Here is a 22,521-nt window from a genome sequence, read left to right as displayed (position 1 = left end):
GGACCAGACGAGTGATGGAAGTAACGATTATGGCTATTCCAGGAAGATCATCGAATCATTTTGTTGTGGCTAATGTTTAAAATCGCTTTGGAGAGAATAAACAGCACACCTAATGCATGCCTGTGTACTTTGACAGTGTAGTTCGAATTTCAAGGTCGGCTGGACGTTCTGTAGGTCGACATTGGATGGTGGGGCCGGGCACATGGAAGAAAACAACATAAGGTCCCACTGCGGCGATGTCCTCTTAAACGGACTCAGATATCTCTCATTCCGCTCATCATCCTCTCATCAGCGGCCGGGTCAGTTATGCAATGCAAGGTGTCAATTTTGTTAAAGTGAATTAAACTCGTTCAAAATGCGAGTCATAAGCCATCTAGCAGGCCGACCAGCCTTTCTGCCGCTCACTTCCCGAGCGACGTCTTATGCTTCTCATCCCCATCTTCAGACTCTGAGTCGATTCACTCCCCTGCGCGACAGCCCCTTTATCAAACGCCAGCTACACCTTGCCCCTCCCTTTCTCCTAGACGATTACACCCCCCGCTATCTAACTCTTAGCTCCGTGGACATTGCCAAAAAGCGCGCCAAAGCCTATGCACACCTACGCAAGTGCAACCTATGCCCACGCAAATGCGGCGTCAACCGCTACAAAGAAACCGGCGTGTGTCTGGTCGGCGCCGAGACGGTCAAGGTTAATGTGATCGCGCCGCATTTCGGCGAGGAGCCATGCATCCAGGGTCACCATGGCAGCGGGTCGGTGTTCTTTAGCATGTGTAATTTGAGATGTGTGTTCTGCCAGAACCATGACATCTCGCATCAGAGGAATGGCCAGGATTTGACTCCCGAGGAGCTGGCTGAATGGTATATCAAGTTGCAGGAGGTTGGAAATGTGCATAATATTAATTTGATTACGCCCGAGCAGTAAGTGCCCCATCCCTTGGGATAGGTCTATAGAAAGATTTACGAACTTAGCCCTACCCAGCGTCGTCCCCCAAGTAGTTCTCTCCATCCTTCATGCGAGGGAGCTGGGTCTACGCATCCCCATCATCTACAACACCTCCGCCTACGACGCCCTCGAGTCCCTCGAACTCCTTGACGGGCTAGTTGACATCTACCTCCCTGATTTCAAGCTCTGGTCACCTGCCAGCTGCAAGCGGCTGCTCAAGGCGGAAGACTATGCCGATGCTGCAAGGGAGAGCATCAAGGCGATGCACGCGCAGGTAGGCGACCTGTGCTTCACGCCCGACGGCATCGCAAAGCGCGGCGTGCTGGTGCGCCACCTCGTCATGCCCGGGCTCGAGCATGAGGGCTCCGAAATCATGAAGTTTTTGGCCGAAGAGGTGTCGAGGGACTGTTTTGTGCATATCATGGAGCAGTATCATCCGGACGCTTACGTGGGCAGGCCGAAAACGAGAGGGGCTTCGGCTGCCAATGGGGAGGCGGGTGAGAAGAGATATGCCGAGATCAATCGTGCTGTGACGGAGGAGGAGGTCACGTCTGTCAGGAAGGCTGCTGAGAAGGCAGGCCTGTGGAGGTTCATTGAGCCACCAAGGCATGATGGCTTCCATCTGTAAAGACGATGTGATTGGATGGATTTCCAGGCAAGCACACGAGAACCTCTTAGTCTTCTTCCCCCTCCCCGCCAATTGCTACAACCAGTCGCGGCTGAAAGCGCGTCTAGAACTCCGTTTCCCGCGGAAAGAGTCTCCAGTTGAATGGAGGAATGCCGCGTTCTTTCAACAGAACCCCACTAATCTCGCTGTCGGACGCCACATGTTGCCTCAAGGGATGGAAGATGGCGAAAGAGCCTGTTCAGTGTCTCCTCCCTCTTGCAATCAGTATCCTCACCACGCCCACAACGAATCATCCTGTGCTCCTGCTTAGCTCTTTCTTCATGCGAACCCTGGCAACAGTCATTGTCAGTAATAAGTCATTGGCAGGAGCCTCGGATACGACAGGACGTGGTTCGGGGAGTCAAGATCGGCAGCTTACAAACGGCGCCAGGGATGCTTTGAGCATCCTTCTTGTGCCACATGAGCGCCCTTTGTTCCGCTCCACTCGATGATTCCATGCTGCGGCCGATTTAAGAATCTTGGGGAGAGGGGAGGGGCCGCTCGATTATATTTAAGATGGAATATGGTTTTGTCACCCAATTTTCTTTTGATTTCGATGGCGAGGGTAGTGATGCTCCTTGTTCTCATTCCAATATAGATTGACAGGATGCCTGCTGGGGAGAAGACATCGGTTTTACCCTCTCCTGAAGGCAGCTCCAGGCTGATTTCTCCCGAGACTGTTCCTCCTCCTTCTCCTCCTTCTTTTTCTGCTTCGCCTCTCGCCAAAAAAAGGGGTAAGTGTACCCCAAAACAAGCCGCGAGAAAAGGAAACAACTCTACTCCTCAACATTCTCAATCACGCTCATCTCCAGGTCCCAGTCTTAATACCCTGAATGCTATCCCATTTGTTCCGTCACTAGTCACCATGGCATCAGCCACGGCGATGTCACTAACTTCTTTCCCTGCCCTTTGTGCCCCCCCCTGCACTCCCCTCTCATCATTTGAAATACCAGCCCACTTAGATATTGGCACTCCCCCCTTAGAACAGCTCCATTACGAACGCCTATACTTAGAACAAAGCCTCAGAAAGCAAGACGAGTGCGCTTCGAGGCTGTTTGAGCGGTATGCTGCCATCGAGGCTCGACTAGCAGCTTTCACTGTTGCTGGACTCGGGAAATGTCCAAATACTGAGGGCAACAGCGACACAGCTGTCCCTGATCCTGGGAATGGAGTGACAGCGGAAAAGACGAGAATGAGCTCCTCTGAAACCAAAAAGCTTCGCAATTACGCAGCATACCTCAAGGCTAAAATCGCGGAAACCATAAAGCAGCAGCAAATGATATGGCTGCGGCTAGGAGAAATCACGCTGGAGTTAGAGAACCGAGCGAGATGGCCTCAAGCATGGAATAGTTACCGTCACCAACCTCGATATCAATTCGAGCAACAAGGGATGTCCACCATCGTCGGATCGCATCTCACCCGGATAGGGGTATACCCCTACGGCTCCTTTGATGGAGGAGTGGGGATGGGGTTCGGCTTTGGAGTTGGCATTTGGCTAAGAATCTACCCCCTCAGCAGTCCCAGCCCGAGGCAAGTACCCAAACCCCAATATCAACTCAACCAGCCCTACCCCCACCCCCATCTCCAACGCTTAGTACCGCAATCATCCGCGAGCCGAGAGTGACAGAGACAGAATTCACTTCCATCCTGAGCCCTTCATCACCGTGCTTTATTCCCAGGGGTAGTCAACCAAATGGGGTTGTGTTTCCGGAGGATATTTGGGCGCGGACGTCTACGTCGAGAACAACGTCTTCGCTGGCTGCTGTTGATGGATCGGCCGGAGAGGCCTCGTCAGGATGTGGATCGTTTGTAGGGTGTGCGGGTAAAGAGGGAAAGAAGGGGGATGAGAGTTGGGCGGAGGAGGTTGAGGGCAGACAGAGTGAAATGGGTGATGATAATGCTTGTGACCATGGGAATGAGACTGTTCTTGTGGAAAAGGCGATCGCTACTACGCGAGCAATGAAGGCATCGACTAAAGATGACGATGACCACACATCGAGGCAGGAGGATCAACGCAAGGGGCTCCATTTCCATACCCAGGAAAAATGCAAAGGTGATGGACAGACTGTCGCTGATTCAGAAGGCGAGGATGAATATGGAGATAGTCCGGGACTGAAGGAAGGTATGCGGAGGGTTTCACTTTATTTGCCCTCATCGCTCAAGGGCAGGGAGAAGAGGATGAGCCTGCCGTATGTGAAGAGTCTATGGCCTAGGTCGAGGAGGGGAAGTGGACAGGGTTCTGGGCAGGAGTAAGAATGTGTTTTGCTATATATGGGTCTTCTTCCTATCTGTGTTGCTTAGGTTTTGGCCTCTTCGATCTTGGATTATCCGGTCTGAGGATGATTGTGACATCAGGTTTTAAGATGTCGGTCACCGGTAGATGGAAGCAATGGATACATTGTGTGTTGTGAGAAGAGTGTCATGCGGTCTATTACCTATTTGTTTACTTTAGCTACTTCCGAGTGTGTTAACGTGTAGTCATGGCCGAGGAAATCCTGCGAGTATCTTCACGCGGAACTCACCATCCCTGTGACTGAGACAAATCCAACCAACAACCCCCCCAAGCCCCCAAGTCCCTCAAGCAAACTCCCCAAACTTCCCATCATCAAATCCCAACTGCGCAGATAACCTCTTCCTCTGCCTGGCCTCCCTCGCCGCACTCGACCCAGGCGGCGGCGGGGGTGGAGGAGCCAAGGCAAAAGCCGCCAAAGGCTTCCCCTCCTCCTCCTGCTGCTGCTTGACCTCACCCCCTTCCCCTCCACCCTGCGTTTGCCCCGTTCGACGACCAAACCTCGTCCCCTTCAGGTTGATCGTAATCGTCTCCCCCTCTTTGAGACTGTAGTCCTTCGCTTCCGCTTGCGCGGTCGCCTTATCGCCGGTGGTGCTGTCTCCCTTCCCAGTGGCCGTCCTTTGCCAACCTAAGGACTTGGCTGCCTCTTGAAGGGCTACGCCGAAGTCAAATGCATCGCTGCGCTCTTCGAACCCGATCGCTAAGGTAGCTTTGACTTTAGATTTTGGGTCTTGGACTCGAAGAGTGAAGAACCGGCTGCTGTCGGTTGTGGGTTCAACAACGGCCTTGTTGACGTAGGGGGCTGCCGCGAAGAGAACGCCTGTGTTGGGGTCCTCGAGGAGGATGTCTACTTTAAGAACTGGGTCGGGGTCCTGGGTTTCGTCTGCCAGGGAGTCTTGGGTCGACTCAAGAGTGTAGGAGGTCTCGAGGATGCGGAGACGGGCTGTGAAGATGTGGTTTCTGGGATCGTCCGTCCAGGAGGACGCGGCGTAGCCTGCTTTGGAGGGGACTACGGTTGAAGGGATGCTGTAGACGTGGACTGGGTGGGTGAGAACTGTGATAAGGTCAGGACTGCGTGAACTGATTGAAGAGAGGCTGTGTATCAGATGGGACCTTACACAAGACGCGGACGATGGCGTCAGGAGGGAGGGGCTGGTCTGTCGCGGGGTCGATGATGGCTGTCGAGGGGTCCATGGTGGGTGCTTTAACGAATGTACGATCTGAAGTATACTGTATCTCGTCTGCTACATGGCTACCACAAGGTATTTATACGAAACAAGATGCGTGATATGAGGATAGCGGCATGTTGGGTGATTGGCATTAATACGACGGCACTTGATCAAAAGGACCACTCCTCCTGTAACCTATGCCGAACCAAGCTGCCTATCCAGCTGCCCCTCATCTAGCTTGGCCCCATAGACCACAGTTTGAGCCCCACTATGGTGTAAGGGCGGGGCAGTATCAGGCGGTGAGAGCCGACAAAATAGCTCTTGGTTCCCCAATTGACCTGACTCACACACACAGATTGTACACCGTGAGCGTCCAAGCTGCAGATTTTCAATGAAGTGAAGGAGATATTATTACAGCCTGAGAGAAAAGAAACAGGAAATATCGAACCGCGAAACTTGAACGAGTGCCAGCTGCCAGCCAACTCGATTTCGGAGCTAACCCACTCGCGGGGTCGACAAGCACACTCCTCCTACCTGCGCCTTGACCATCACACTCGCAGAACCACTGTATGCTCTGGCGCAGTCCGCTTCCAACCTTCAGAGTCAAGCTACACTTCGCCCCCGTCATGTCTGCCGATGTGCAATCAGTCGCCCCTGTCCCTGAGGGGTTGACCCAAACCCTTTCAATCCGGACGAGCCCACAGGAGAATGGCACTGGGAATGCACAGGATGAATCGGGGGAGTTCGAGTAAGCTTACCAAAACTTAAGACTTCTTTGAGACATCAAGATGCTAAGACTTGCAAAGTATCGTCCGCACCTACCGACAAATCCTCGCCTCTGACCCGGACATCACGATGCCCGTGGCGACGATCGAAGCTCTGATCGAGCGCCTGCGCGTAACCCCCTCCTCGACAGCCATGGAAACCGTCGAGATCGTTAAAAAGGAAAAGGCCAAGCTCCTCGCCTCCGTGCCCAACCCTCTCCCCTTACTAGCCGGCGCCGACCTATTCGAGCAGTTCCTGCTGCGCTCGCTTAGAGGGCCGCCCGCAACAGGAAATTCCTCTGGCGGGAGCCTGTCCAACAGTACCAGCAATGCCGACCGCATCATGTCCTTCGAGGAGACCCGCCAGCACTTGCTCAAGAACAAGCAGCTGTTCGCGCAGCGCGCCAAGGCAGCGCGGCGATAACATTGCTATTCGTGGGAGCCGCTACGTCGCAGATGGGCATATCGTCTTGACGATGGGCGGGTCGCGGACCGTGACGACTATCCTTTTGCATGCTGCCGCCGACCACAGCAAGCACTTCAAGGTGATTTACGTCGTGGATGGAGTCAACAAGCGGGCGGATCTGGCCGTCAAGCAGCTCCGCGATGCAGGGCTCGAGGTCGAGACCATCTCGCCCAACAAGATCGCGTACGTGCTCGGCAACCAGAAGATGATCAACCTCGTTCTGGTCGGCAGCGAAGTGGTGATGCAAAACGGCGGCGTGATCTCGGGTATGGGCACCGCGCAGCTGGCGCACTTGACTAAGACGGTCAAGGGCGGTATCAAGCGGTTTTATGTGGCCGCTGAGACGCACAAGATCTGTCGGAAGACGCCCATTGCGTATCCGATGGTCAATCGTGTTGGTGTCAACCAGAAGGATATCAGCAAGTTTGAGAATATTGGTGTCGACCCCGAGGGGATCGAGAACATGCTGAAGGAGGATGAGGAAGTTGATTACACTGATCCGGAGCTGATCGATGGTATCATTACTGAGCAAGGGGTAAAGATGGCGTCGCAGATTTGGGAGATGGTGGATGATTACATCTGAGCGAGAGTATACCATGTGTTTTGTATTGTTTGGTATTTGTCTTTGTGGATTACTCTATGTTCAGGGGTTGCTGAAGCGGCATCATTCGGGCGTTTTCGGTCTTGGGAAAAGGGGCACAGGACTAAAGGTGATTAGGTTGAGTCAAAAGAGAATACCTCTTGATTTCACGGAGGTCGTTGATGTCTATGAGCATATCTTTCGCTCAATACCAAGTAGACCAAGAAAAAAAAAGGTATCGATATACATGGGGGATTCGGGGACACTTCATGGCCCATTCCCAACTGCCCACCATGTCATGAGAAAGTAAGCCTCCATTTCTCATCAAAGTGCACTAAGCTGACTAGAGAGTTGAGTGAAGATTCGATGCGATTTTCCTCCCTTTTCTTGTTCCCATGCGTGTTTTTGTCCGTCTTCTCGAGTTCCCTCCCTTCGGGAGAATAATCATTATATCCAAATATTTCAGCCAAAATATCTCCGTGGACGATGAACATCCCAAGCCGTCAGGTTTAATGATTATTAGGATCCCATCCATTGATCATAGAAAGAGAGTCTCTTCTGACACTTTAGGCGAGACAAGAGGACTTGCATGCTCAAGGGAGGTCCCTCACAAGCCTGGCACCAACCCAAGCATAGGGGTAGTTCCTCTGGTACCAGTTGACACTGTTTATACGGTCAGCGTTTCATCCTTTCTCACATTAGGACAGTCTCACGGGGTTTGCTCACAAGCTCTTCCTCCCTGCAATCCTGGGATGCGTCGCCCACGACCCGCCCAGCACGATATTATGTTTTTCATCGAAAAAGTCTGCTGTATAACCCGGGTACAGAGTCATGGGCTTGAACCCGTCCCACGGCCGCAGCACGCTGCTGGTCCACTCCCACACGCCACCACACTCGGCCTGCCCCGCCAGCTCCCCGCCGCGGTTCGTGACTGGAACGGGGTGCCAGTGCTGGAAGCCAACGTTGGCGCCATCCAGGTCGATGAAGAGCGAGTTCTCACTCTCATCTCCCTCAGCAGTAGCAGCGGCGGTCCCGGCGGGTGGGGTAGCAGGCGGTGAAATCTCGACGCCGTTGTTGCACAAATGGGCATTGACCGCAGGAACTGTCTGTGCGAGATGCTTCTGAGCCTCCTTTTGCTTCTTACGAGCCTCGACATGCGCATAGATGCTGCGGACTTCCTCGAACGTGGGGATGCGCCCGCCCATCCAGGCCGCGCAGGCTGCGAGCTCGTTGTACGAGGCGAAGACGGGCCAGTCGAGCGCGTACTTCAGGGGAACGAGGCCGAAGACCGTTTTGACGGCCTTGTCCTCGAGGAAGGATTCAGGCAGGGGGGCTGTGCCGTTGGCGATAGTGGAGTGACCGTTGGTGCCACTCACACCGTTTTGGGGATCTTTCTCCTTGGTGTAGGCCCAGGATGCAGGGATTTGTGATCCGTGGGTGTTGTAGAGGTATGTTGCGTACTAAATGTATGTCAGTACTCCCTGAATTCAAGTTAAGGAGCTGAGATGCTTACCTCCTCGTTAGTGATGGGACGCCCTTTGGCTTGGAAGGCATGAACCTTCGCGCGCCGAACGGGCTTCTCATTATCCCTGTTTTAGTCAGCAAGTGTTGCTAAACATCCAATCACAGCTCACATACCAGCCATAGTGAACATTTGGATCAGTTTCATCCTCAGGGTCATCCAAGCCAATGGTGATCTCCTGCTCAGGTATATCAAACCACTCGTTGGGCACCCTCTCAGAGCGAGCCTTAGCAGCAAGCTTCTCCCAATCCGGGACAGGAACGTTCGGCGGTGGCCGAGTCTTATCGCTCTGAAGCATCATGTATAGCAGAGTCTCGAGATGCATTATCTCGTGTTCAAAACCAACCCAGATTGCCCGGCCAATGTGGCGGGGGATATTCTCGACGCCATTTTCGTAATATTTCCGCAGCCTGGCACGTACGCGAGTCTGATACTCCAGGATCTCGTCAGCGGGCGGCCATTCATCAGGGATTTCCGAGTGATCATGGCAGATCTCCGGGTTGTCGACATCGGGGTCGATGCCCCGTTCAAAGATACGGCGGTACCATGCCGGGTCTGTCAGGGGATCGGTGGTGACCTTGCTAAGCTGGACATCGAGGAAGTTGGGAATGTGGCCCAGGTAAAAGATGCAAGCGTTGCGGAGCTTGATTGGCTTGCTGAGAAGCTCCTCAGGAGGGAGCATCTCTTGAGTAAGGGTGTCCCATGCCGCCCAGAGGGATTCCCACTCCTCAAGGCTAGGCAGCGCGGAGCGGGCGTAGACAGAAGGGATGAGACCGAATGCCATTTTGGGCTTCGATAGCATATGGACGCCTGGGAGTAGCACGATATGAGTCAGTTGCGAGATGGCTCTCTAAATGATGATAAGAGGATACGCCAATGCCCCTCAGCGCTCGGTGGGTAAAGGGGAGTCAACCCCGCAGCCAGAGGCCGGACGGCCATGCGAGTGACGACATGTTGGTGCGTCTGTCCAAGTCAGAGTCGTATGACTGGTCCCACGTATCGGGAGAAAACGTGGGGTAAGCGCAGGCAAATCTGATAGGGCTGCGGGGGAGTTGAAGGGGGGTAACGCGACAGAGCTAGCCTCCATTCAGACTATAACCCAACTCACCATATTCATCGCGGCATCTCCAATGGCCAATCTCTTCCATACCCGCCCGCTTCCAAAGCAATTCGGCCTCTGCCGGGGAGTACTTGAGACTCTGCTCCACTTGGATGCGGTCGTGTGGCCGAATCAGCTGGCCCAGGACCGTCGTGTCATGCAGAGGGGCATAAAACGCCTGATGGCGACCGCCCTGTCCGTCGTACACGTATTCGCCAATGACCCTCCATTCGGCCTCGACGAAGACGGTTTCCCCGAGGATCTTGTTGGCATGACGGAGGCCGTTGAGGATAAATCTATGGATGCTCTCATCAGCGCTGTCCCCGGACCCAGCTTGGGACGCCAATCTGGCAGCCACGATTAAACACAGCATTGGCCCTGATCTCACAGGACGGTGGGTGTCACATACTCGTGCGTCACTCCTTCTTTGTCTATGGATGGACGAGGTGATTCAAAACGTCAGCTGTGCTGCAAGCAACGTCGAGTCAGGGTTTCTTCAGTGACACAAACCATTATAAGCGTGGCTGTCGCGCTGTTAGCCCTGTGCAAGGCGACGGTGGGGTGTGTCAAGGGGCTAATTGTACTCACTAGACTCTAGCAGGGTCGTTACACGCATCCAAGCCAATGAGCATGGTGTCACCAGGACCCAATATGTCTGCAAAGGTCTTCAGGAAGGCGGCTGCGTCGGCTCTGTCAAAATTCCCTGGAAGCAAGATCCGGTTAGGCATGGCCAAAAACGGGAATTCCAAAGAAAGAGATGAGATCAAGACACTTACCCACGCTCGAGCCAAGGCTGAGAATGCACTTCTGCCTTGAGGCTCTGGAGGGGTGCTTCAACCAAGCCCGTCCATCGTCATACGTGCCGAGTAAGCCGTGAGCGCGGACATACTGGTAATGAGGGAGCTGGGCCAGAGTCCGTTCGAGCTCCTGTTTTGAGAGGTCAAGAGCGTAGTAGTCGATGCTCTTGCCAGCATCTTCAAAAGCCCGCAAAAGAAGATTCACTTTGCGAAGGTTTCTTTGGGGGTCAGCTCACAGCTGTTCGGTTGCCAGGAAAAATGGCAAACTCACCCGCTGCCCAGCTCAATGAGCATTGCTCCCTCAGGGATGAGTTTTGCAATGTCTGCCGAGTACTTCTGGAGCACCTCAATCTCGTCATTGGTGAGATAGTACTCCTCTAGATAGGTTATCTGAGACAAAAACGTGTCAATACGGGAAACGGCTGGTTTGATGAAGCTGAGGGGTTGTCTCACCTTCTCGAACAGCTGGAGACCTCTCTCGTCATAGAGAAGAAGCGTGGGAAGCTTCCTGGGCCCATTTTTGGTCAGGAACATGGAGAGGATCTCCACCTTCAGGTTCATTTCTACTGAGCCCTGACGAATATCAATAATGTCAAATGACGCCTTTTCCCCTATTTTCACACGAACATCGGGCAATCTCTTCTTCTCCTTAATGGCCAGCAGACGGCCTTGGCCAGTCTGGGAAGCCAGAACTGGATTCTCGAGACCTGGCATGTTGACTTCCCTTTGATATACCGTAGGTATGCAGGTAAGTGGAATGCCCGGAGACTGAAATGTGTAGAGAGAGAGCAGAACGCAAGAAGATCAGAAATCAATCGAAGAACTGGGAGAGGAAAAAAAAAACCTAGACGTGAACACGACCGGAAGGACCGGTTTATATTCAATGTCTACTTTGGACGTTTCTGGTCACAATGGCAGACACCACTCCTTTTTACAGGGACCCCCAATTTCAGAGCCCCGTCAACAGCCACGTCTTATACGTAGTCCAATGCCTGAGGATCAGAGATGCGCATGTGACCTTTGATGGACAGACAGCTCCAGACCGCAAGACTCGCACACACCTACGTACCTCTTGTACAGCACTCGTGGAGGAGAGGGAGCCGCACCTACCGGATAGTAGCCGCAATGGCGTCCCCATAGATGTCTTCGTGGTGGATTCAATGCTGCAGTACGAAGTCTCCCGTGCCAATCACGGCGGCCGAAGGTCTCGGGAGCCAGGAACAGAAACAGCGTGGATGTGGAACCGCCGTTTCCATCGCGGGGTCCAGCCCAGGCGACTCGACGATAGCAGTCGGTAGTGCGGAGTAGCCAGGTACTTCACCCTATGCCCAGCTTTGTACCAATAACAAGGATGGGCTAGCAGAAGAATGGGAGCTTCCAGTCTGACGGCACGAGGACGATCCAAGGGAAAAATTGGTGAAGAAGGTCTGGAAACAGCTCGCTAGTCGACCTTATCGAACCACTTCCAGGTTCCTTGTCCATCCAGAGCAAATGAATTACACACCGAGGTGATGTGGGCTGGCAGGCGTTGGGCTGCAGCTGTCTCCGTGCAGGGCAGTCCAGTTCTGACGCACTTCTCTTACTGGCATTTCAGCTCAACAGCTCGCTGCGAGGCGTCCACGGTGTCGTGTGTCGTGCGTCCCTCTGTCCGGGACAGGCATCGCTTCTGCAAAGCGAAGGACCCGGAACCATGAAACGGGTCTAACTGGAACCGCTGGGCACAGCATGCATGCCATGCCCAGCATGTACTGCATGGAGCATGTAGCAGCGTAAGTGCCGAGTGCGTAGCAGTCAGCAACCACATGTTACTCTCTGCACTCCAGAAAGAAAAAGCCGCCGCAAACGAGACGCAGGATAGATGCACAAAGACGCAGTCGAGACTCAGAGACCGGAAATGTTTTGTCATGGAATGGTACAAGAAACGGCCGCGTGCTGGAAAGCGTGGGAGTCGGTGATGCAAGGAACAAATCACAGAGCAGCTTCGGCTCGTGGGAAGGCCGCCCTGCCCCACGCTTGCCCTGGGAGGGCGGGGAAACTGGGGGCAACTAGCGCCCTGTCTGCAGGTCTGCAGGCGCAAGCTGTCGTGTTCCTGAAAAGGCATCTGTGCCTGGGGCATCTGCTTAGGGCAAAGCATAACCTGATGGAAAGTGGAAGTAGCGACAGCTGCGTCTTTGACAGCTTGTAAGGCACGACAATGGCGGTTGTCGGGACAGTCAAGAGCAACGAGGTCCAAGGATCAGAGTTCATCTCAGTCCCATTCGCTGTCAAACACAACACATAAAACACCCGTCCACATGGGATGGCCATAAATCGGCTCTTCTTAGCCCCACTTGCCACTTACGGCGGGAACAATGAATCCGACTCGACGGCAACCTCTTGCTGGCGCCACTCGCCCACAACTTCAGGCCAACTCCAATTAGGGATCAACAAGCCCACTCTCAATCACTCATCCCCGTCTCCTCAAGTAAACAACTTCAGACGAACATGCAGAAAGGAGCGGAATTGGATCCGACAGATTACACAGCATGATGCTCCCCGCTGTTTTAACGCTGGTTTCCCCGAATGTGTACCCCTCGCCGGCTGCGTGCTGCCGACGTCTTCCAGTTTCTCGTCCAATGTTTGTGTCTTATGTCTAAAACGTCGGTCTCCCCGGTGTGATACCCCGCGTTGCCTCCTTTTCTCGATCGTGTTTCCGGTTCCGATCGATCGATCCCGGCTCTGCGGAACCGGTCACTGGAGCTGCCAAAATTTTGGTCAACCCGTACGAGGACCGTCGGCCGTGATCTGAGTCCCAACAACCCGCGAACATTCCATCTCAACATAGTGCCATGGCTTTGGTGATGAAGACTTTTAACCCCCCCCCAGATGTCTTTCAAAAGCGACGTCCGACAGGGGACAAGAAACAGGCGGTGTTCGACGTCATCCGACTGTAGACACTAAATGTTCCGGCCAAGGAGAGCCCAGGCACGGCAGATGGCTGCAATGTGCAACTGCACCCCACGCCGAGGATCTCTCGAAAGATAACCACAGTCGCGCTCCAGAAGTTGTTGAGAAACAGATCACCGCTTCCATCTCGGCTTGGGAGCGCGCGGCCCCTGCGTGTCTCACAGTTACACTTGTATCACACGACATGGACACAAAAAGGAATCTTCAATCACGAAGACACCGTAGACCATTTGTCGAAAACTGAATCACACTTCCCGGTGCTTGACCGCCGATCTTCTAACATGGTTTTATTTTGCGCTGGCTTCGGTCATGTGGCCTAGTCGGCACCCCGTCCGTTGCGGGGTGAGGCGTGCATCCTACCCGCCCCCCTCCCCCTGCCTGCCGGGCGGATAGGCCGGGGTTGTTTCGGGTGTGTAGGCATGGAGGGCATGGGGTCGCCTCCGGCAGGCGAGCCAAGGAGACGGTCGGAAGCAACCCCTGGGCTGCCCGGCACTGTCCTCTGAAAATTATTTGGAACACGCAAACGGCGGGGGAAATTTGGGTTTCTGGGCTTCGGAGCGTCGATAGCCCAGCTCATGCAAGTTTCCGTAGGTGCCCAGGCCACCCCTGCCTGGTGCTGCAAGTCACCTGAGAACGCGCCCAGTCCGCGATGAAATCCCACAGAGCGAGACGCGTGATACGCGTCTTCTGCTGCAATGCTCCGGACCAATTTTTGACCGAGGCAGCTGTTTGTCAGCATCCTGATGTTGCTGCCTTGGATCCTTTTACCCTTTCGTGCCTTTATATGAGCTTGGCATCGGGCTGCAAGCCCTTTTTGACCAGGAAAAACAACACGGACTGGTAAAGGTTGTGCATATAAGTGATGTGTGATGGCCCTTCTGTGACTGCTAGCTATGAACTCTCCAATAAGCATTTAACCTGCGAAGTCGAGTCGCCTGAAAGCAGAAGTCCTCAATTTCGTGTCATTAGCACGTGCCGAAAGTCCTCGACATGTCAGACGCCGAAGTGATCAAAAAGTATCGCGGCAACTGCCACTGCGGGGCTTTCGTCTTTGAGGTTGAGCTTCCCGAGATCAAGACTGTAGCAGACTGTAACTGCAGTATCTGCTACAAGAGGGGAGCTCTTTGGACGATGCCCAAACAACCTCCTACCATCGTTAAGGGTGATGACAACACGCTCGTCAAGTACATGTTTGGTGCCAAGACGGCTACCCATGAAGTAGGCTAGGATCTATCTACCAGAGGACCTTGTTCCCAAGAAATAACTCTAACTAACCTCGCTCAGTTTTGCGGTAACTGCGGCACTCCAGTCCTGGCTGCGATGATCGCCAGCGGGGAGAATGGCAAGTCCATGGTGATCAACGTTAGCACCACCCAAAACATCAAACCTCCGTGACGCTGGCTAAATCTTTGACCAAGTCCGTACGCTTCAGAATCTCGATATTTGGAGCCTAAACCGCAAACCGTATGTAGGCTGAAGTGGGTATTTATCTCCTATAATCGTTCACTGACATAAACAGCCTGGATGGCGCCAAGTTGGATCCTCAATACGTCCCCTCGGTCTACTCGGGCCCCGAACCAAAACCTGCCAGCTTCGAAGGGGGAAAACTGTACCATGGAAGCTGCCATTGCGGCGCTGTGACTTTGGCAGTCAAGTTGAAGGACCCTCTGGAGGACGGAGTTTACAAAGAGGAGATCATGGACTGCAACTGCAGCTTCTGTCGTCGTGTAAGTGACCAGCCATCTGGGCCTATCCCCCTTTACCTTTGCCTCACTAACAAGTGAATTCCCAGAGCGGCGCCATTTGGATTTACCCCACGCACGACCAACTCGCCATTCACGGCTCTGAGAACCTGTCTCATTACGTCTGGGGGAATAAGGTCTGGCGCAGGACCTTCTGCCGCAACTGTGGTACGTATGTCTTTACCGAACCGAACCTCTTGACAGAAGAGGAGGTTGCTGCGCTGCCGGAGCGGGCTCGTACCATGCGAGCTCGCACACTGGATAGAAGGCCGCTTAATATTCGTGTGCTGGATGGATTTGATGTCAAGGCCGTCACGCCGATTCAAGGGGACTGTTGGGCTCTGCTGCAGCCGGGGTATGTGAACCCCTGAAGAGATGATATTTGGATTTTTGAGGAGACGTGAGAAAGTATTTTTCTGAAGGGTCTAAGTGCAAAATTGCACTCCACTCAGTGTACCAGTAGTGCTATCGTCCATCGCAACTTGCAAAATTCTCATAGTGACTGTTGAGCGAGTCTTGTCTTACTCGCTCTCACCCCTACTCTAGCTCATCCCTCCAGGGAATCGAATCCTGCGCGCCAGCTCTCTCAACCGTCTTCGCGGCCGCCTTATTTGCCTTCTTCACCGCAGCCTCAATATCAAACTCCCCGTCCCTCTTTCCGACCGCATCCAGGGCATACATGCCCACAAACGTGTCCCCCGCTGCCGTGGTATCAACAACCTTCGCCTTCTCAGCCGGCGTCAGCCCTTTCCTCCCATCCCTGCTCATATAATACACTCCCCTCCCCCCTAGAGTGATGATCACATTCCTCGCACCCTTCTCCACAAACCCCCTCGCGACCCTCTCCAACCCCTCCTCCGTATCCAACACACTCACCTCCACCTCCCCCAAAATCGACGCCTCCGTCTCATTCACCACCAAATGCGCCAACCCCTGATACGCCTCATCAGGCAACTTCCTCGCCGGTGCCGGATTCAACAACACATCCACTCCAGCCTCCTTCGCCGCCTTCAGCGCGGCTAACACGGCCCCGAACTGGATCTCCAACTGCATGATCAACAAATCCGGCTTCCCTTCTCCCAACAATCCCAACCCATTTTTGAAATCTCCTTCCGTAAGGACATGATTCGCCCCGGGACTCAGCACAATCCTGTTCTCCCCCGTCGGCTTGTCAACAATGATCAGCGCGACGCCCGTCGTCGCCTCCTTACTTTCTACTACCCCTGACACGTCCACCCCATACCGGGCGAGATTCCCCCTCAGCTGGGAACCGTACCCGTCCTTGCCGACAACCCCAACCATAGACACGTGCGCGGTCTCGCCCTTCCAGGGGCCGCCCTCTTTGTGCTCTTCGATGGGACGGTCCCGTGAGAGTTTGGCGCACGCAACGGCCTGGTTGGCACCCTTGCCGCCGGGGGATGTTGCGAAGGCGTCGGCTGTGAGGGTTTCACCGGGCAGGGGATGATGCGGCACGTAGGCCACGAGGTCCATGTTGAGGGAGCCGAGGACTGTGATGTGGGGGAGTGTCATTTTGGGTTGTTAGACTGGAGGGGTTCCTTGGAAATTTTTGGGTTCGTAGTGAAAGGTTTACTTGGTCTTTTGGTTATGGAATAGAGACGAATAGTTGATTCGAGAACACCTATGTTTACTTAAATCCATGCAGGAGTAAAGATGAAAGGACGTTATATAAGGTGATGTTACTGTGGGGGGGGGGGTTGAGGATCCAGGTGACCAACAAGGTGGGGTTGCTTGTTCAAGTACCTGTCTCTTCTCAACTGTTACCTGCAGATCGCCACCGGCCAAAGCCGAGGTATGAGACCATATCCTCTAATTACGACATTTGGAGTTTAAGCGTGAGATAAAATCAATTCCGTCTCTACTTTCACAGAAAACTGCTTGCAAAGCTGCTGGTGAGGACCTTGACGGTTATGGGACAGTCTTTTGACGCCTTCCATCCCGGCGGGACCGTCCTCCTTTGGATTGGGCGGGCAAACAGTTACCAATCGGATTCATCAAAACCAGGTACGGCTTCTCAGGTACGGCATCATTTCGGCATATTGGGTTGCAAATCCTAAGTTTCGTTGAAAAATTACCTTTGCTTATCCATGTTTGCATGCCAAACGCCTCTTCCGCTTCTACCATTGATTTCCCCTGGGGTATCCTGCTTGCAACCATATCCAAACCCAAACTCCTCGCTCTCTGCATAAGTGTATGTGCCATATCCCAACCGTATCCAAGACAAAAGAAATCAGTGTTTTCCAAGAGAAAAGTGATCCAAAACCTAATCACTCATGCTCGTTGTGAATGTGAAATATAAGATGTTCAAAAGGATGACGGAACCCCTCCCTCACGGAGTGCTACTGCTCATGATCGTCCGCCATCTTTTTTCTCTTGCTCGGCCTCCTTGACCCAGCAGCAGTCTGGACAGAGGAAGACGAGCTGGCAGCACTGGTCGCCGGGACCAGGTCTTCCTCACACCAGTGATTTTTCTCCATCTTATGTTTCCGCAGGTTGTCGGCCCGGTTACGGAACTTGCTCGTGCAGCCAGGGAAATTGCAGTAGAAATACTCAGTCTCTGTCCTATGCTGGGTGCGCATGTGCTTGGACATGCTACCTTTGAACCACTGTGGGTGGCCTTTGGGGCGGTATCCGCAAATCTTGCAGCACAGATCTGCTTCGACGACTTCTTTCTGCTGCCCGGTTGTACGCGGTTGTCGCTGTGACCCCTGAGTTCCAAGCTGACTTGGGGACTGGGCCGCTGGCGGTGCTTGCTGCGGTTGTGGTCTCTCTGCATCCCCGCTGCTCGAGGAGTTACTCGGCGTGTTGATAGACGTTTCTGTTGGCGTTGGTAATTGCGTGTTAAAATAAGGGGAACGAGGTCCCTTCGGACTGCTTGTTGATACGTTTGAGAACTGTGCCGCTTGCACGATCGTTTCAGAGATTGCGTCTTCGAGGAATCCAGCGTCCAGAGCATCAGAGAGTTTCGCCTTTGAGCTCGAGGTGTCAAAATCGTGTATCAGTTTTTCGATTAATTCGATGCCAAGGACATGGTATTTGTCCCGTTGAGAGACCCCTTCTTCGTGCTTCTCGTAAACTTGATCGCACAATTTCCTGACCCGAGGAACATATTCGTCGAAGAACCTCTCACGCGGCAACGAGTCCTGTTTTCGGTCAGCCTTAAGATTGGGAACTCGTCAAGCCATGACACACCTTGCCAGCCTTCAGCAATGCAAGCTCGATTTTCCGAACACCGGAGATAGAACCGTCAAAAACCCTTTGGGATACCCTTCTTAGCCCGTTATTCAGCAACTCGTGGTTGCGAAACCCACGAGACAGGACTTCCATCACAGACTGCACTGTTGCAACAAGTTCCCGGTCCAATGCATTGGCCTCTTTCAAGTGCACAATGTTTAAGTCGGACACCTGAACACCAAGGGGAAGCGAATCACAACTATGAACAACCGACATCTCGAGTGCTGCTTCCAAGTTAATAAAAAGCTATTAAGCGACAAGAAGCAGGGCTTTTGCTCACCATCCAGGAAGTCTTGTGCGGTAGCAAGCAGTGGGTCATACATTCGCTGACCGTGTGCCGTATGCAAGACCTCGGGTGCTTTGCCCTTAACATCAAACGGGGACCCGAACGACCAACGTGCTATCAAATCCTTGTAGTTTTGCACGTCTTCCTGGGTGATCGTTGGAGGCTGCCATATGAGCTTGACGAGCTGACGGTAGACGTCGCGGTCACTTTGCGGTAACCTCGAAGAGTAAGCCAATGCCTGCAAAAACAGGTTGTTGAAATGTTTGGATGCATCCTGTTCGCGTAGCACCACCTTGAAGGAGCCGATCAGATGAAGGAAACATATTAGATCCGTCGCCGTTAGCTGGCCTGTCTTTGCAATAAAGGCACGGAGAGTATGCAGCCCTCTCGTGACTATTGTACGACACGCCATTCCGTTAAATTGTTTGGCAAGCACGTTTACGTCGCGTTGGTCCTGAATTTTCACCGCGGACGACACGACATGTTCCATGAAAGCATCCCAGACGGAGCTGACGAGCGATGTAGCCTCTGAACAGCAGACGCTTTCTGGTCCAACTTCGCGCTCTTCAGACTCGGTCAGGGCTACCGGGACGACCGGGGCAATGGATTCAACAATCTGTTCTTCCTGCAGACGAATTTCAGGAATGGGCGTTGGATTGGTGGGTACAGGGTCTTCGGTGTCATTAATAGGATCAAGAGCCGTCTCGCAGGCCTTCTGGCTGACATCTGGAATAGTTCCAGGCAGCTCACAGAACTTCAGGTGAAGATAATCGGGGCAAGGATTGTGATCGAGGTGCATCTCGGTATCGAACATGTCGTCAAATGTGACTCCATCGATGGGAGAAGTTGCATGTGTGTCAAAGCCAGAGCCCATCGACCACACTCCGCTCCAGTTCGAGGACGGAGAGATTAGGGAGCTTCCATAGCTGGCAGTGGTAGCAGTAGTGTCTGTGCTAGCCGTGGATCGTACAGAGGAGCTTGGCGATAACCCCGTCTTGCTTCGCTGTGCCGGGGGAACCTGTTTTGGACGGGGAGCCTGTCGTCTGCCTTGAAGACCTTCGGTGATAACCTGAAGCGTCGGCTTGACAAGAGAGTTCTTCGGGAATCCATCTTCAGTCGAAACTGAATTCAGTGGCATCAATGCCGAAGCCATCGTCGTCGGTGTTGACACGGATGGTAACTGCCATTGTGCAAACGTGCCATCGACAGCCATAGCGGAGTCAAGCTCGACATGAGAAGTTGTTGGTGGCATGAAAAGAGCTTGGGGGTTGATTGAATCGGTCGGGTCCGGCGCGAACGGCGCGAAAACTGGCTCCGGCGCCGACTCAAAAATCCAATCCGGTGTATGATTGACTGGAGCAGCCTCAAGCTCGGCGGCAATCTCAGTTGTTGTTGGAAGCTCTGAGGGCGTGTCGTTAACAGCCTTTATATTGAGAGAGTCGTAGTAAGTCAACAGAGGGCTCGACAGGGCAGCATCGACGTCGATTTCTGAGGCGGAAGCTTTCTTGGATTTGTGGCCGAGCGAATGAAAAAAGTTTTTGGCGAGGTTCAATATCTTCCTCCTCTTGGACGGATGGCCTAGACAGCGCTTGCATTTGACATCGTTAAAACGCTCAACTCGCTGATGGTCGAAGCACCAATATTCGCCCTCTGCAAGATATTTGCACCCAGCCAGGTGCCTGAGCATAGCCTCGTGGTCAGAAAAGCGCAGTTCACATCTGAGCAGCGGACATTCCAACTTCTTCGCTTGCGGTAGGTTAGGGGACAAGTTGCGCTTTACAGCGGCCCAGACGATGAAGCGATGGCGTGCGCAATCATGCTGGGATGTTTCCTTGGTCCTGTGAACATGATTTAAGCCATGATGTTCTGTGGCATACTACTTGTGCAAGGAAGAGGTTGGTTAGGATAGCAGTGAAACGTACACACAGGACAGGTTGAGCGGTTCATCCTGATCAAGACTGGAGTCATTCTCAGGGAATAAACTCCTCTCCACATTCCAAAGCCGCCCACTGGGGACCGGAGCGCAATAATCAGATTGATGTGGTGACTCCGGTCGGCGGTGGGCCGGCCCCGCGGCTGACGAGCCAGGGCCGGATGAGTAGCCCTCCACCAAGGAAGACAAGCGTTTTTGATTCATAGACGCCTGATGATGGAATAGGGGCGATGCTGACGATCAAGTGATGATGGAGAGTGGGCCGGTGGCAATTTAGAACGCTGAGCAACCGAAAACAAGCGACAGAATTGCTTTGAAGTATGATTGAGGGCAACAGCAGCGCTGGGAAGAATAGGTCGCGGAGATCTGGTGGCGGCAGGTATGGGCAAGCAAGCGACGTACAACACACAAAGGTCCAATCGATAGCAAGAAACAAAGTCATCCCCCACCGATTTAAGGCGCCATGATTGATCCTGATTCAATGTGAGGCTCAGTGCTTCGCAAGGGCAGGAAGACACGTAACTGATCACTGAAAGTCCTATGTGGCTAGCCGAGTCGGGATGCTTTGCATGTGTGTTTGATGCCAGCCTGCTTAGGACTTGGTAGGACTTCGACTCTGAATGGTTCGAGGAGGCAACATCAGGTACCATAAGGCAGAAGACCAGACCAGCCAGGCGATTGGCTATCTTTGCCGGCTGCAGCACCGCCCGAGAACGGTGGGCAAGCAGATGCCAGAACGGATGCAGGTTGCAGACACAGAGGCGCAGAGGGGCAGAGACGCGGGCGCGGGGATGCCAAGCCGCGGGGGTCTAAGGACTGCGCAGGGGAGAAGCTGGAGGATGACGAGAAGGACGAGCTAGTGAGATGGAAATGCTGCACAAGTAGGCAAAACAACCCAGGGCTGTGAGAAGATCAATCGGATCAGGCGGTTTTCTGCCAATGGTCTGCAGCCCTGCGCTCGCTAATGACCTGACAGACTGACGGCAGCGACTGGAGAAAGGAAAGCTCTCAGTGCATCTTGCGCGACACCGGCATCTTCCGTTTCCGGAGAATGAAGGCGCGGAGTGAGGTTCGATTCTGCCTTGTGTTGATTCCGCTGCGCTGCCGCCCCCGAGGATGAACCAATCAGAGAGCAATACGGGGCCTGGCAAGGCAGATTTCAAGCGGGGAAAGTATGCTTGGCAGGGGCCAAGCATCTGCTAACAGAACGACACCCAAGCGCGTGTGTCCTTCAGATGCAAGTTGTTGGTAGCGTAACATAGTGAACTTGCATGTAGTAGGTTGGTTGAGTTAGAACAGACCTGGTGACGAAGTCGGAACTGAATGGAATACGAACGCAACTCCTTCTGATACACTATATATGAAGCATGCCCAGAAGATTTGAATGCTGATGATTTGACCTTGACGAATTCTTCACTGACGGCGGGGATGCTTCGATAGCGTCGCATAAATCGGGGGCTCAGATCATAGCAGTGTTGCGTTGAGAATGGGGGTTGGAATAGCGCCAGAATCGATCCTTGGTGTCACGAGCAGCTGGCAGAGTGCGTTTAATGCAACCATGGCCGAAAGCCTATTTTCAAAGAGAAAAGGAAGAGATGGGTCTGGTAGAAAGCAGAAGGCTGAGATTGAAAGTCGCGGAAATTGAAGTTTTCTAAGGAGCAAGGAAGTATTGAGATGAATGTACATATTTGATCCTCATCAGATAAGAATGCTAAGGCACAACTACCTGATGTTGAGTGAGAAAACAACGTTCCAAACTCATTGTGAGATTAGTTACGATGAATCTGGTGTTGATGAAAACTGGGATCCCTTTCGATCTCATCTTTCGCCGGTTATCCATCGGCGTCATCCACGAGCAAAAGCGCATGGAGAATCAGATACCCTAACCCTAACCCCAACCCATCAAAAACGCTTGTACCGGGATTATCGTCTTATCGCAAGTGGCTTGGAACCCCGCCATCACAGGAACAGAGAAACCTGGAAGTTGCCGCTCGTCGAAAACTGGAGTCACAGGATTTGCCTGCTGCCCAACTGTGTGCACCATTCACTTGCCTGATCCAGCGCC

At 53.3% G+C, this 22,521-nt stretch overlaps 8 protein-coding genes across 8 annotated transcripts; 4 read left to right on the top strand and 4 right to left on the bottom strand.

Annotated features, from left to right (window-relative positions):
* Positions 1-355: 355 nt before the first annotated feature.
* Positions 356-1,571, top strand: CTHT_0030640 (uncharacterized protein; the record flags this gene model as incomplete). The annotated part of the gene is made up of 2 exons (XM_006693451.1): positions 356-918; positions 980-1,571. The coding sequence occupies 2 exons, from the start codon at positions 356-358 to the stop codon at positions 1,569-1,571; spliced, it is 1,155 nt and encodes a 384-aa protein (XP_006693514.1).
* Positions 1,572-4,187: 2,616 nt separating this feature from the next.
* CTHT_0030630 (uncharacterized protein) lies at positions 4,188-5,094 on the bottom strand (the record flags this gene model as incomplete). The annotated part of the gene is made up of 2 exons (XM_006693450.1): positions 4,188-4,954; positions 5,019-5,094. The coding sequence occupies 2 exons, from the start codon at positions 5,092-5,094 to the stop codon at positions 4,188-4,190; spliced, it is 843 nt and encodes a 280-aa protein (XP_006693513.1).
* Positions 5,095-5,695: 601 nt separating this feature from the next.
* Positions 5,696-6,257, top strand: CTHT_0030620 (uncharacterized protein; the record flags this gene model as incomplete). Its single annotated transcript, XM_006693449.1, has 2 exons — positions 5,696-5,817; positions 5,876-6,257. 2 exons carry the CDS (start codon positions 5,696-5,698, stop codon positions 6,255-6,257), a joined length of 504 nt encoding a protein of 167 aa, XP_006693512.1.
* Positions 6,258-6,309: 52 nt separating this feature from the next.
* CTHT_0030610 (translation initiation factor eIF-2B alpha subunit-like protein) lies at positions 6,310-6,882 on the top strand (the record flags this gene model as incomplete). The annotated part of the gene is made up of 1 exon (XM_006693448.1): positions 6,310-6,882. The coding sequence occupies one exon, from the start codon at positions 6,310-6,312 to the stop codon at positions 6,880-6,882; it is 573 nt and encodes a 190-aa protein (XP_006693511.1).
* A 590-nt stretch (positions 6,883-7,472) lies between these two features.
* CTHT_0030600 (uncharacterized protein) lies at positions 7,473-11,011 on the bottom strand (the record flags this gene model as incomplete). The annotated part of the gene is made up of 11 exons (XM_006693447.1): positions 7,473-7,542; positions 7,606-8,339; positions 8,393-8,468; positions 8,518-9,211; positions 9,510-9,847; positions 9,910-9,931; positions 10,011-10,024; positions 10,089-10,203; positions 10,277-10,515; positions 10,569-10,687; positions 10,751-11,011. 11 exons carry the CDS (start codon positions 11,009-11,011, stop codon positions 7,473-7,475), a joined length of 2,682 nt encoding a protein of 893 aa, XP_006693510.1.
* Positions 11,012-14,233: 3,222 nt separating this feature from the next.
* Positions 14,234-15,356, top strand: CTHT_0030590 (uncharacterized protein; the record flags this gene model as incomplete). The annotated part of the gene is made up of 5 exons (XM_006693446.1): positions 14,234-14,461; positions 14,528-14,596; positions 14,676-14,707; positions 14,763-14,970; positions 15,036-15,356. The coding sequence occupies 5 exons, from the start codon at positions 14,234-14,236 to the stop codon at positions 15,354-15,356; spliced, it is 858 nt and encodes a 285-aa protein (XP_006693509.1).
* Positions 15,357-15,522: 166 nt separating this feature from the next.
* Positions 15,523-16,515, bottom strand: CTHT_0030580 (ribokinase-like protein; the record flags this gene model as incomplete). The annotated part of the gene is made up of 1 exon (XM_006693445.1): positions 15,523-16,515. The coding sequence occupies one exon, from the start codon at positions 16,513-16,515 to the stop codon at positions 15,523-15,525; it is 993 nt and encodes a 330-aa protein (XP_006693508.1).
* An 827-nt stretch (positions 16,516-17,342) lies between these two features.
* On the bottom strand, positions 17,343-20,660 carry CTHT_0030570 (uncharacterized protein; the record flags this gene model as incomplete). The annotated part of the gene is made up of 4 exons (XM_006693444.1): positions 17,343-18,146; positions 18,196-18,461; positions 18,518-20,361; positions 20,446-20,660. 4 exons carry the CDS (start codon positions 20,658-20,660, stop codon positions 17,343-17,345), a joined length of 3,129 nt encoding a protein of 1,042 aa, XP_006693507.1.
* Positions 20,661-22,521: the final 1,861 nt, after the last annotated feature.

The sequence above is a fragment of the Thermochaetoides thermophila genome, assembly GCF_000221225.1.
Source record: "Thermochaetoides thermophila DSM 1495 unplaced genomic scaffold scf7180000011816, whole genome shotgun sequence".
NCBI classification, from domain to species: domain Eukaryota; kingdom Fungi; phylum Ascomycota; class Sordariomycetes; order Sordariales; family Chaetomiaceae; genus Thermochaetoides; species Thermochaetoides thermophila.
Note: the sequence above shows the minus strand (reverse complement) of the source record. Positions and strands in the feature narration are given on the sequence as shown.